Source organism: Aphelocoma coerulescens, chromosome 1 (assembly GCF_041296385.1).
Source record: "Aphelocoma coerulescens isolate FSJ_1873_10779 chromosome 1, UR_Acoe_1.0, whole genome shotgun sequence".
NCBI classification, from domain to species: Eukaryota; Metazoa; Chordata; class Aves; order Passeriformes; family Corvidae; genus Aphelocoma; species Aphelocoma coerulescens.
In genome coordinates, this window is record NC_091013.1 from 40,038,408 (window position 1) to 40,051,285 (window position 12,878).

Consider the following 12,878-nt stretch of genomic DNA (forward strand, 5'->3'; position numbering starts at 1 on the left):
CTTTACTAAGCCCGTTAACCACACAGCCCACATGATCTGTAGCCGTATCCCTAATGTGATGTAAATCTGACTCGAGACCATATGCACAAGTTCTGCTGCATTGTGTCTCCAAAAACTACAAGTTTATTGCCATCCAACCCTTCCCGGGCTGGACGCTTCCAGGAGGAAACTCTCTGAATAGCGACTGCTTAAAAAAAAAGAGAAGAAAGTCAAGAGTCCGGCACTGTTGGTGCATTATTTTTAATGGCTGTTGCACATTTACAGAAGGGTGATGTGTGGGGAAAGCAAAGCTTACATGGTAAAGATTTTCATCACAGTTATTTCAACTGGTACGTCATTATTTGAGGCTTTTTCCTTTCTGCCAGGAGGTCTGTATCAGAGTGGGAAGAAGCACAGATAGAAATAGAAACAACTGAATCAGTTTTCTTCTGCTGTTTTAACAGAGCTCAGGCTTACGTTTTGCTCTTCTCCTTCAGTGAAGTCATAATCCCGCGTTTGTAGTAATTACTGTGATGTCACAGAGTTGGTGATGTAACTTCATTGTGGGCTGTGAGTAGATCATGGGCCATGCAGGAGCGAGCAGTGGTTTGAGTTGGGAATAGTTTTAGTAATTAGCAATTCTGGTAAGCAAACTGTAACAGATCTGCAAAATGGAAATGAATTTCTGTTTAAGCTTGACATCTTTAATTTCGCGCCCCCCCACCCCCCCAAGTATTATAGTCATCTTTTAAAACAGCTACTGGGGCCCCATGGCGAGAGCTTCATTTACCAGCTCATTTTTTCTTGATGGCTGTGGCAAGCGTAACAATGTTCTGTGCCTGCTTCAGTAATGGCATGTCGATCATGCTCCCGCGGAAAGTAAACGCTCCCTGGAAAAGAGAGAATATGAACTTTCTGAGACACCTTTGGAAATTGTAGTTGTCATGTCTTGTTCTTTAAAAACACATCTGTTTGCCAAGAAACATCATCTCCCACAGGAATCCTGAAGAAGTTTTAGAAGACAAACTAATCAAGACAGGGAAAATGCATTTAAAGAAATGTGGAGGGCAACAAGCTCTCCAAAGAGGAGGCAAAAAGAGAGAGAAAAGAGAAGCCCAGGGGTGCAGCTGGCCTGTTTCAGCCTCTGTAGCTGGCAAGCACTGAGGACGAAGAGCAGTGAGGCCGTGCGTGCCAGCTGGGAGAGCGGCTGGCAGACACCACACCTGGGGGCAGCTCTGCTCCCCACCTCCAGCATAACCACCCAACATCCATCCAGGGCTGTGCCTGCAGACAGAGGGCAAAGCCAGAAGTTAACTTTGTCAGTAAACAGTAATGGGTGTTTGTGGGGGTGAAGTTTTCTTGACTCGGGGTTTGCTGAGGTTGTGTTGCTCCTGCACCTCTCCGTTAGGTCTCCAGTGCTAAAGACAGGCTGGGCCTGTGCCGAGAGCCAGGGATTGGGATGAAAGCTGGAATAACCAAGTGGATGGCACAATAATAGTGCCCAAATCTCCTCTGGAGCCAAGATAAAGCCCACCTGAGCACCACATACAGAGAATTACCCCAAATGGATGCAGAACTACTCTGCGTGCCTCAGCGGCAGCAACCTGAGAGTTAGGATAGGTTTCAAAGGTCACTTTGTATTCCTAAGGATTTTTTGTTGGTACCATGGTGACAAGTTTAAAACAATTAACTATGAATCATAGTTAAATCTTAAACAGAGTACATATGTTTTAAATAGTGCCAAACCTGACTTGTGCCCTGTAATCCCCATGTGTCGCTGAGGTAGGATTTGGAAGATAAAACACTGCACTAAGACATGCTGAAGTTCAATAGACAAAAAAAAAATCTTATTTGCAATTCTAACAGTAGTTCGACACATTAAAAAACCCCCAAACAACAAACCCAAAAATCCAAGTACAAAGCTGCAATCCCTTCCCTGAAGAACTCAGAACTGAGGGCCTGGCCCCAGCATTGCATAGGGCATCTCTGTGAAGCACTGCTCTCTCTTTTAATGTCCTGCTACAATTGATACGGGATCACAGCCTGGCCTTGGGTTTGACAGTGAGCAAGGCTAACCTAAAGCAAGGTATGGCTGATAGCAGCACTTGTGTCTGTGCATGAGCAGTGAGAAATGCAGAAGAGAACAAACCTTCTTCTGGTTTTCATTTGGGGCTCGATAATTATTAAATAGAGGGCTCCAGTAAGGAAAATGAAAATACAACCCATTTACAGAAATGTTTAGGAAATGCATTGCTCCAGTGGCATATCTAGCTAAACTGAAGCAGTATTAATTAAATACTAAATCATGTTCTGGAATAGTTAAGACAAAAATCCACCTTAAACAGTCATCTAATACAAACCAATATTCTTGCATGTAAGAGCAGGCTGTATTAAAGCCATTGAAAACATAATAGTAAAAACTATTCTTTCACTCAAAGTAGATTTTCCTACTATAGTTTGCAGTATTTCAGGTAGGTTTGGAGATAATTGGACTGACAGATACTCAAGGGTTGGTGCTTCAAATAGAATTTTTTTGTTTACTGAGCAAACTGTCAACCCTAGCTTATCCCAACAGCACCAACACCAACATCAATACTGTTATTATTATTACTATTCATAATATACCACTTTTAATTATAGCTACATATCAGTAAGTTTCAGTTATTCTTTTAAAACTTTAAGGAAAATGCAGCCTCAAACTACTCAATTTATTAACTGTTGTGAAAAAAATTGGGAACTAAGTAAACATTTTATGACATAGGACTTATTTGGAACAATTTAGGGCTGTGCAATGATCTCAAACTGCAAGGTACATTTTTTTAAATTGTATGAAAACATATTTTAATTGTCCTTTTTTTTTTTTCTACAGGCATTCAGTAATGCCCATTCAGTAACAGCTGATTCAGTAACAAAATAAAGAGTAAAGCTAATTGAGTAACAGCTATTGCTTACAGGAGAAATTTGCATGTGGGATGACAGCCATAAGTAGAAATACATTGAAGTCTCAAATCATCCTTCCTGTTTCTGTGAAAGGCTGACTTAGGTCATCCTAAGTACCTGCAGTAGTTTGCAGAAAGAGATGGGTGCCTAGCAATGTCACTTCTGATAGCTGGTGGTCCAAATCATGGCTGGAAGGGTCTTATCCCTTCCATTGACTGGATACAGGATGATCTAAAGTCAGATGCCCCTGCAGGTACCTAAGTTGCACCATGATGAATCTGGGTCAGAATGTCGTTTTTACAAAGCAAGAGTTAATTAAACAGCATGCTTGTCCTCTCTTCATTAAAATAATATGTTTAGAAAGGGAAACAGGGTAATGGTGTATATATGGACACACAGACAGTGAACCACATGAGAAGTGTTGCATGTTTCCTGCTTGTCAGTGTGCAGCTGTAGTTCAGGTTGCTAGGAATTTGAATTCTTGAAGGAAAAAAATGCCTTTTTTTCTTTCCTAACAGCAAAGGGTAACATGAAGTTGGCTTCTCTGCCTGTTCACTCTGAGGCTTATTTTCCCCCTGCTAATTTGCAGTGTTGAGCTAAAGTCCAGAAAAAGAAACCAATTTTAATGCCATTGAATGTACCCTATTCACTGACTCTCTTTCCACCCACAGGTTTCAACAGATAGGAAATACCAGTAATTACAGCTTTGTCCCCATGCTCTCTTTTCCAATTCTGCTAGACAAAATTTGCCTCTAGCATTCTTTTGATTTTCTCTCACATGAATATAAAGAAAACAAGACTTTCTATAAACACCATTTGCTTTGATAGCATTAATCTGGGGATTAATTTAGTCATAGATCTAAATTTTCTTTTTGGCTAATTTTCTCAACAATCTCACACTTCCAGCCTGTACTTAGATTTCCAATAGTTCAACTAAGGGACTAAGGGCATGCTCTTAAGGAAGCTTGCAGCATGAACAGGAGCAACAGCAGGTGGGTAATGCAAGGCTGGAATTTGCATCCACTGCATTCAGTGGCTGTGGTTCTTACTCACCACGTAACCATTTAAATCATTCACAGGGAGCCTTTTCAGAACTCTGTAAAGGGACCCTACCATCAGACTAATCAAATGTGTCAGACCAGCCTTGGGAAGAGACAGGTCCTCCAGGTAAAGGCTGATGGAGAAGCTGGGAGAAGGAACATCCAGCAGACAGAGCCACAGATGATGGGCACAGCCTCCGGGTGACAAGACCTGGATGCAAGTAACTCGGTGACACTGTTGGGGCAGCCCCAGGCAGCACAGCATCCAGCTGCAGACATCCTTGGCTTCTGCTGCTGCAGGCAGGAGTCATCTGCAGCAAGGAGGGAAAGCTGTCAGCTGCAGCCTGCAGGGAAAGCTGGCTCCTTCACATGGAGCGAGCCCCAAACAGAGGTGGTGTAAAAGCATCGGCAGAGGCAAAGGATGAGAGAGGGGTTTCTGTGTAGGTTCCAGCTGGTTTACGGGCTGTGGAAGATCCAGGGACAAAAACCAGAAAAAAGCGGAGAGCACACTATTTTATATGGAGGGTGGAACAAAGGGAAACAACCAATGGGGGTCGACTGAGGAGGAGGAGACAACAGAGGAATATCCAATAGGTATAACTTAAGGGAGGGAATTACATGACTAGACCAATGGAGCATCGAAGAAGGGAGAACTTTTCAGAACTAATACATAAGCAACTAGGGGAAATACATAAACATAAACTTATACATAAAACTGAGTGGAGAACTCCTGAACCAATAAACTTAAAACATGTAAACTAAGAACCACGAGGAACATGGGAACTCGCCGTAATGAGGGGTGAGAATCAGAGATCTGTGTTCTGGAGGACTGTGCACTTGTCCTTTGAATGCTCTGCTGCAGTGGCCACTGTCACCTGCACTGCAACAACTCAGGTGGGATGAGACATGGGGGAATGGAGGACAACTGTGGCACTCATTAGACAGCAGTCTGGAAGTGCAGCCCTTCTGAGGAATGGGCAGCTTTGTGGGTCAAAGATGCTGCCCCGGTTTTAAGCGACACCGCACAGATTCTGCTGTGCCTATCCAGTGCCATCCGTCATGCAGCCACACAGAGAATGTGGTAAAGGCAAAGCTGTGTGAGAAATAGGGTGACTTTGGCCCTCACCACTCTGCAGTGTATGGGAGCTGTAAGGGCACTTTGGCTGGCCCATGCTGTACAGCTGTTGTGAAGGCAGCACAACACAGCAGAGGGGTTTGTAAATACAAAATGTCTGTGCTTCCTCAGGCTGATTGCTCTATAGATCTGTCAGGGCAGACTACCAAGGAGGAATCAAGGGAAAAAGTGAATGAGCGGTGTTCCTTGTTTGGGTCATCATGCAGAGTTGCAAAAAGTCCTTCCCAATTGACTTAGAAGAAAGGAAAGACTCAAGGTGTTTCCTTCTGGCATGAAGTATTATTCACAATGACATTTAATGCTCTGTTAGGACAATAGTAACATTTAAAAAAAGTAACAGCAATTTGTGCAAGATGCAGGCCAGGCTGAGTAAGGTCTTAACAGCTCTACTTTGAATTTCAGTGTATCCTAAAGTGCTGTGAGGATAGAACAAAGAAGATTTGGCAAATATAGAAGACAGCTGCAAGTGAATTAAAATTATAGAAAGCTGCTAGGTTTTGTTTGTTTGTTTGTTTTTGTTTTGTTGTTTGTTTGTTTTGGTTTTTTTTTTTGTTTCCTCAGAAGGTAATGGCAAATTATAGTCTTGGAAAAATGGGAATTGAGAATGGTCAGCTCCAAGTGATGCAAGGATCCAGCCTACAGGCAAGAGAAGCCATAAGGCAGAGTTGACAGAGAGCAGTCATTTTCACAGGTCAGGACATGAAGATGTAGGCTAGTGATAAAGAAGGGCAATCAGTTGTGCAGTAAGAATAACAAATGCAACAAATTTCCAGGTGGTTGTGGAGAGACTGAAGAGATGCAGAACCAACCTTTTAAACACACCAGTTTGGCAGATTTTATGCTTGTATCTTATGAAGTTCCTTTTAGATAAATGCAGCCACTCCAGCACAGCTCAGATCTAGCAAAGTTCAATGTGTAATTGAGGGCTCTTCTTTGACAACTTAGAATACAACCCTGGCTGCATGTGGCCATGTATCTTAAATATATGTCATCCTTAAAGATTTGCCTTGCCTATAAGAAATGAGATGTATCAAGTCACAGAAAGAGTCTCAGCATTGGTCTGTCATTTGCCATAGCAAAAGATGAACACATTAATGCAGTGTTTCCTGGAACATGAAGACCTCCTCTTTTTGTGTGTGTCTCTCCTGTATTCGGGAACATTTACTTTGTGAAACTTTTGGGAGTGGTCAAAGAGTATGGTAAATCTATACAACCATTTCATAACCAGATTATACTAGTTTTTAGTGGCAAGAAGCATTTTACCTTTCTAGAAGTTAAATGGACAGGATTCAGTGTCCACGATTTCTGTGTTGTCTGGGGATCAATATTCTGTGGTGGAACGAGGAGAGGGGAAGAAATGATACAGGTAATTTTCTTGCTAGTGTTTATCATGGGTATAATGGAATTCTGTTATATATGGAATTGTGTTGACTTTGACTACAACAGGGGAGGGACAGGATGACAAGTGAGGCACCCTTATGTTTTCCCATAAGATTAGGGAATTTAAAGTTTTATACTTCTTCATCTGTACTGAAACCTTTTTATATGATACACAATGTTACACAGGGTTTTACTCTCACCATATTTTGTTTCTTGATGTACCACTGGATTAAGGAGAGAAATAAGCAGAAAAAAACTGTCATGATAAAGAACATTTAAGGCACCTCATAGTAATGTGACACAATTATCTCTGAGTTGTATATTAAAGTACTTGAGTTAATTAAAGTCAAACAATAATTGTTCTGGGACGTGTGGGACGGTGATCAGATGAGCTAGTCCCCCTTGGGTGACAATACAGAAGAATTAGATGTACTCCTGCACCTGGGAATGCTTGTGGCTTTTACCTCAGCATTTGCTCCATCTGTGGTTACCTGTGCCTCCATCCACATCCATCCCAATGACTGCAGTGAGCTCACTAAGAGGGTTACTGCAGACCCTCAGTTCTTAGACCACTGTAATCTATTGATCACCTGCATTGGTTCTGAATATGAAGATTGGTTTTCCTAAGACATAGCAAGTATGTAAATTTTGAAGTACCAAACAACTTCTGTAAATTCCAAAAAGTCTACTGGCTCCCTGTCTGTTGGCAGATGGGATTCCAAGCACGAGCATCAGTTTTGAGAACTCTGTGCTCTGTTTTTGGAACCACTGCTGTGGTCCACTCAGTCATTGTCCAGCCTTTGCTAATAAACCTTTGATTTGATGCCTTGATCTCGTCATACATGTAGCCAACAACTTTTAACTCCCACGTGAGAGTTGCCAGGATTTTCTCAAAGATATTTATATAGGTTACATTGAGATTGGGGCTTGTCTACAGTAGAAGGAAAACCCGTCTTGCATCAGATGGAAGAATACAGCCATTAGTGCTAGGTTAATTTGTTGTGTGTGTCCACATATCCGCTGTCCTAGGCCACTGTGTAGAGATAGCCACCTTTTTCAAAAGCAGCTTACTCTGGGAATCTAGTCAGGCTACTTAGATGGCAGGCTTGAAAGTGCTAGGGGATCCTGGTGAGTAGGTAAGGCTTTGGCATGGGGGACATTCTGGGTAGTTAGGCCAATGGAAAAAAAAGGAAAAGCAAGACAAGATGATGTTCCAGGAAACTGCAATAAGGACAAGAAATCACCTGCTGCTGAACTTTGAATTAAGTATTGGTCTAAAATAGGGGTTATCTAATGCTTATGGAATTGCCAAAACCTCCTCTTCCACTACTTAGGGGACTACTGATTGTATGACAGTCTCACAAGTGAGGGGAGGTCCTTGGACAGTACTCTGCTGTCACGTGGTTAGAAATAGTGCCCCACTGATAAAGATTTGGTGGGTTTTTTCCAATTACTTTTCTCAACAGTTTTGCTAGCAATATTTTCCTTTGCAGACCAAATCCCTGCAGAGTGTATGGCAGTCTGGTTGTCTCCTTGTCCTACTTGGCAGTCTTTGGAGGAGATGTGCATCTAGGACATGGAGGAAATGGGCATAAGGGGACCAACGAGCTAGCCACCCTTCTCTCCTCCACCCCCTTCATCATTAGGAGATGTCATGAGTCAAACAGAGCTCCCACACTGCTCTGGTAACACGGGCCAGAGGCTGTGTGTGAATACAGCCATTGTGTAAATAAGTAATTATGTAAGTCCCCTTCCAACCCCTGTGACCTGTGTCGGCACTTGCGGGCAGATGCCAGGCTAAATGGAAATGAGCAGAAGGGGTGATGCCAGCTGGCTAGTGCAAACCTTGTGTACCTCCTAACCCGTACAGACAAGTGTCCTCATGTCCACAGACACAAGAAATCTTTGATCCAGTTATCTGAGAAACACCGATTCTTTCCATGGTAATTCAGTGTCTTGCCCACTTCCAAAACCCAAAGGTCTAGTTATGACTTTTTGGAGACACCAAAAATAAGAGGAATAAACACACTAAAATCTGCTTGGCTCTGAGAACCTTACCTCTAATCCTGCACAATATTAGCTGTTATAAAGAAATAAGAGTTTCGTGTTCTGCAAGCAGGGCAGATTTGGTCTTCTGAGAAGGGAAGGGAGCAGGTGGATGGCAAAGGCTCCCCCTAAAAAGCATGGCATTCAGAAAGATAATTCCCCTGGGATTAATGAAAACACACATTGTTTAAGTGACTCCCTGCAGAGGAAATTTGGAAGTCTTTGCTTTGGGGCTTAAAAAGAACGCTTGGATTTGCTTACAGGTAATGAACAAAAGAGAAGAGGAGCCTGGTCACAGCAAATGGCGTTGGGTCTGTGCCTGGGGGAGGAGTGATTATCCTCAGTACAAAGGAATGATTTCTCTTGAAACAGAAGGTTGACACCATATTTTTGGGGAAGTCAAGAGCTAACAGCTGTGATGGTGCTGAATGCAGGTTTAATTAATTTTTTTCTTCTGCAAGTTGTAGCCAAAGAGCCGTCATTAAGAGCTGGGTCATGATTCTACCTTCTCATAATGAGCTTCCAAAGGTTAGTGAGCTGCTAGGAGGTGTTCAGTGAAATCTGGGTCAGCTGGGAATATTTTCCAGACTGTGACATGATAATGCCTCTCTCTTTTCTCTGCTCAGGCCTGTCCTGCCTCCAGAGCAGACTCATACATAACTCTCGCTTTCTTTAAGTGTCTTTGCAGTAGGTAAGAAATGCCCAAATAACCAGTGCAGTCACATATGACAAACTGAAGACTTCACAGGCAGTGAGATGTATGGATAAAGCTTTTTGGGCTGCATATTTTCACAGTCTTTCCTTTGGAAAATTCACCCCTTTTCTGTAAAAACAGTATGGGTGGAAAGACACCTGTACACAAAATCTTTGGAGAAAATAAATGATCCCTGAAAAGGTTTGTCAAAGATATCTTTTTGGAAAGAGAAAATTCTGAGTTGGTCTCTGATCTGTTGAAGCGTGGATGAGGAGGGAATTCTGCAAAGTATCATCACCATTAACTTTCTGTAGCCATTTTGTTGATACGTAGAAAACATTAGAAACCACTATCTTTTGTTTCTTTTTGCCAGCATAAGCTTCCACTGGAGAAGAAGTAGTCAGTGAGTTCAGAGGATAAATCAGTTTGTAATGCCAGAAGCAGGCCTGTTTGTTTGAGATAGGCTTCTACCTCCAGGAGCAGATGGAAGGACACAAAAGGTCAAGAAAGAAAGAGCAACAGCCACATGAAATAGAGATTGATTTTTGCCTCAAATAACTCCCGAGCAGCAGTGCAAGAACTCTGACAGAAGAAGCCCTTTCTAAAGCTCAACAGGTAGAAAGGACTTTGTGATCCTTCAAGTCCACAGTGGGGCAGGAAAGATGAAGAACAAGGACCTACAAGGTCCTTCATTTCTTCTCCACCTGGCATTACTGTTTCCAGCCCATATAGAAGGGTTTTGCCCTGCTGTGTGAGCCAGACAAGCTGTTTTTCCTTCTTATAGTCCCCCAAGCTGCCTGAACCACCAGGGATAACCCTTTCAGCTGGGGTGGGCCTGGAGATCCTGCTTGGTCCAGCTTCAGAAACTCCTCAGGCCACCAAAGTCTCTCCCTCTCCCTGAGCAAACAATCTATTTAAGATCCCTGAATGAAAGGCAGATATGAGGATTTTTTTTATTGCTGTCTTTGCATTTTCTTTAGTTACCTTCCCATTGTGGTTGCTGCCTACTTGTGTGCTCTTCTAGAGCAGGAAGGAATAAAATTAAAGAAGCAAAGTTCTAGAAATTGGGAATATTCTCCACTGGTTTTCATTCTCTGTCTTATACTGTATTGGGAACGGAAGAATCCTAGAGAGCACACTTGCCGCTGCCAAGCAAATCTTTATTTTATAGCACAAAAGCAGCTTCCTGGACAAACAGCCTATCCAACCATGCATTTTTTCTCCCTAGTGAGCATCATGGTTATTATATGGAAAAGTGAAAAGTAACTGATATTAAGACTTTAGGATCCTCAGACACCCTTCATTTAGTATTTTGGAATTAACTTGAGGTTTATAGTCATGGAAGCAGTGCGTTAAATATAAACTAGAAAATACAATCTGAAAGTAAATGACTACAGGGCACACAGACGGCATTTGATACCGAAGGGAAAGGTAGCTGTAAAATACAAGGGAGTTGAGAAAAATGATAATAGCGAGGCTTGTTCTGCCAACAAGCATGGAATTGCCCATGTTTTTGTATTTTGTGTTTTTTCTAATTTCAGATTCATTTTCTGAATAGGATTGAACAGCCATTTTTTACTGTAATTCTCTATTTCAACCAACAGAGCTTTTGCAGAGAGCCACTCCAGGTCCCTGAAAAAGCTGGCTAGCACAGAGAGAAGTGAAAAGGCAGCAAGACTGCTGCTACTTAAATTAACTGAAACAATATTTTGGCTGTACAGGCTTCTGAATTCCCTCAGTAAAGCTTAAAAAGAGCCATCTGGTCAGAACATTACCTCTCTAGTTAGATCCTGCTTTGGAAATTGAAATGAGGCTCACGAGAGCTCGTTAATGCTTTATAAAGGGGGATTTTGGAGGTGGGTAGTTGTCTTGGTGGGTTGGTTGGTGCAGAGCAGGTTTTGGCACGATGCTGAGCAGGTGTCTGCAGTGCTGGGTGTCTTCCCACTCCATGTCCATAGCAAAGCATCGGCTGCACTGGGAATGTGCCGACACAGCATGGCCCTTCCAAAAGCAACTCACCCTGCATTTACCTCCTTGAGCCGACAAGGATAGAGGAGTCGTGCCTTGCTGAGGGGGAGCCCAGAGAGGTGCCATCCTCTGCAGAGCCTGTGTCCCCCAGGACAGGAGCAGCTGCCTCCTGCAGGGGCTACCTCCAGGTGGAAAGGCTATGGAGGCACACAGATCCATCCTGCTCCCGGCTCATGGTGAAACTTCTCCCCGCGGGAAATATCAGTGTGCCATCCGAGTCCCTCTCCCTCTGCGTTTTGGACAGAGGTCTTTAATGAGCGGAGGAGAACAGATTAAGAGCCACCAAATGCCTGCTGGGGAGTGGAAAGGGGGGAAGCTGGCAAGAAAATGTTTTTGTATGAGTTTCTGCCCTGCTTAGAAGCTTTTGCAGCCCCGTGTAGTAAAATCTGTCTCCTTCTCTCCCCACCTGGCATAACTCCCTCAGGACTGATTGCACCAATGTAGGAAGCAGTATAGCACAAGCAATTAGCTAATACAGCCCCTTCTGCTCTATTGTAAAGGTTCAAAATTTGCCCTCAGATGGATCTTTCTAAGAGAAAAGCCTTCAACCATGACACAAAACACATTTGTAAAGCATTTTTCAAATACTAAAACTGTATAGAGAAACTTTGAGTACTAATATGAGCTCTCTCAATCTCAGTTTTGACATTAAAATTTCACTTGGCCATTTTTTAAAAAGATAAACAATGTAACAGTGGCCCATGCTTAAATCCCACCAGCACTCTTCATCTTTGCATAGAGATGCACCTGAGCCAAGACTTCTAAAGGCTGGTGCTCCTTAAAGGTGGCAATTTATCACAAATTCCTGAATCCCCCACTCTGCAGTGAAAGGAGTACACATTGCCTGATTAACACAAAGGACAGCGACTGTCCTGTGCTCTCGGAGGGAGGGCTGACAGCGCTGCAGCCCAGCACACACAGAGGTACCCTGTGCTGCCACTGGCGCTCTGGGATGGGATCCAGCTTGGGTGGCGGCACCTCAAAACTCAGCAGTCTGTCCTGGGCAAGGGGAGCAGAGCACTGGGCTGCTCCCTCACTCCCAGCTCTACATAAAGCCCCAAGATAATGTGCTGTAAAGTGCAATATAATCCCTGTGGGTTGATGGGGTTTCGTACAGCCCCATGCCTGAGGGATGCTCTCGTGCATCCCTTCCAAGAGGCAGCCCTGGGACATGGTCCTGCTTTCCTAGCAACCACGGGCTGGATTGAGACAGGGTGGATCCCACCTGGCTGGGGAGCCCTCCTGGGGTCCACGGCACAGCCAAGAGAAGAAGGAAAGCCGGGAGAGACCTCCCTGTGAGGCAGGGGGAGCTGGAGCTGGCCCAAGCATGAGGGCGCATCGTCTCTAAGATACAGTGGCTTGGGGTAGCTTTTCCTAAACAAAGAGCATTATAAGGGAGCCACTGCTGGAAATTTCCATTCCTTTGTTGGATTGATGCTGTGTAAATAAATGCATTCCTAAGATTTTTCATAATCCTGGAAAGGTCCGTAAATGAAACTGTACAGTTTGCCAAATCACTGGAGTTCATATATATTATTCCTCAGCTGCTGGGAACATGATATACAATGGCACAGAATATAATGCAAGAAACATATGCTAAAGGTCTTCTTAGAAGCACTCTGTGCATTTGTATGTG

At 43.4% G+C, this 12,878-nt stretch overlaps 1 protein-coding gene across 2 annotated transcripts in view; it reads right to left on the reverse strand.

Moving 5' to 3' along the window:
- Positions 1-209: 209 nt before the first annotated feature.
- CLYBL (citramalyl-CoA lyase) overlaps positions 210-12,878 on the reverse strand; it is a 170,852-nt gene continuing 158,183 nt past the window's right edge. For both annotated transcript variants that reach the window (XM_069007931.1, XM_069007921.1), the window contains 2 exons: positions 770-869; positions 210-643 (listed from right to left, as the gene is read on the reverse strand). In XM_069007931.1, coding sequence (XP_068864032.1) covers positions 774-869 — 96 coding nt within the window. In that variant the 3' untranslated portion in view covers positions 210-643; positions 770-773. The remainder of the gene's footprint in view (positions 644-769; positions 870-12,878) is intronic.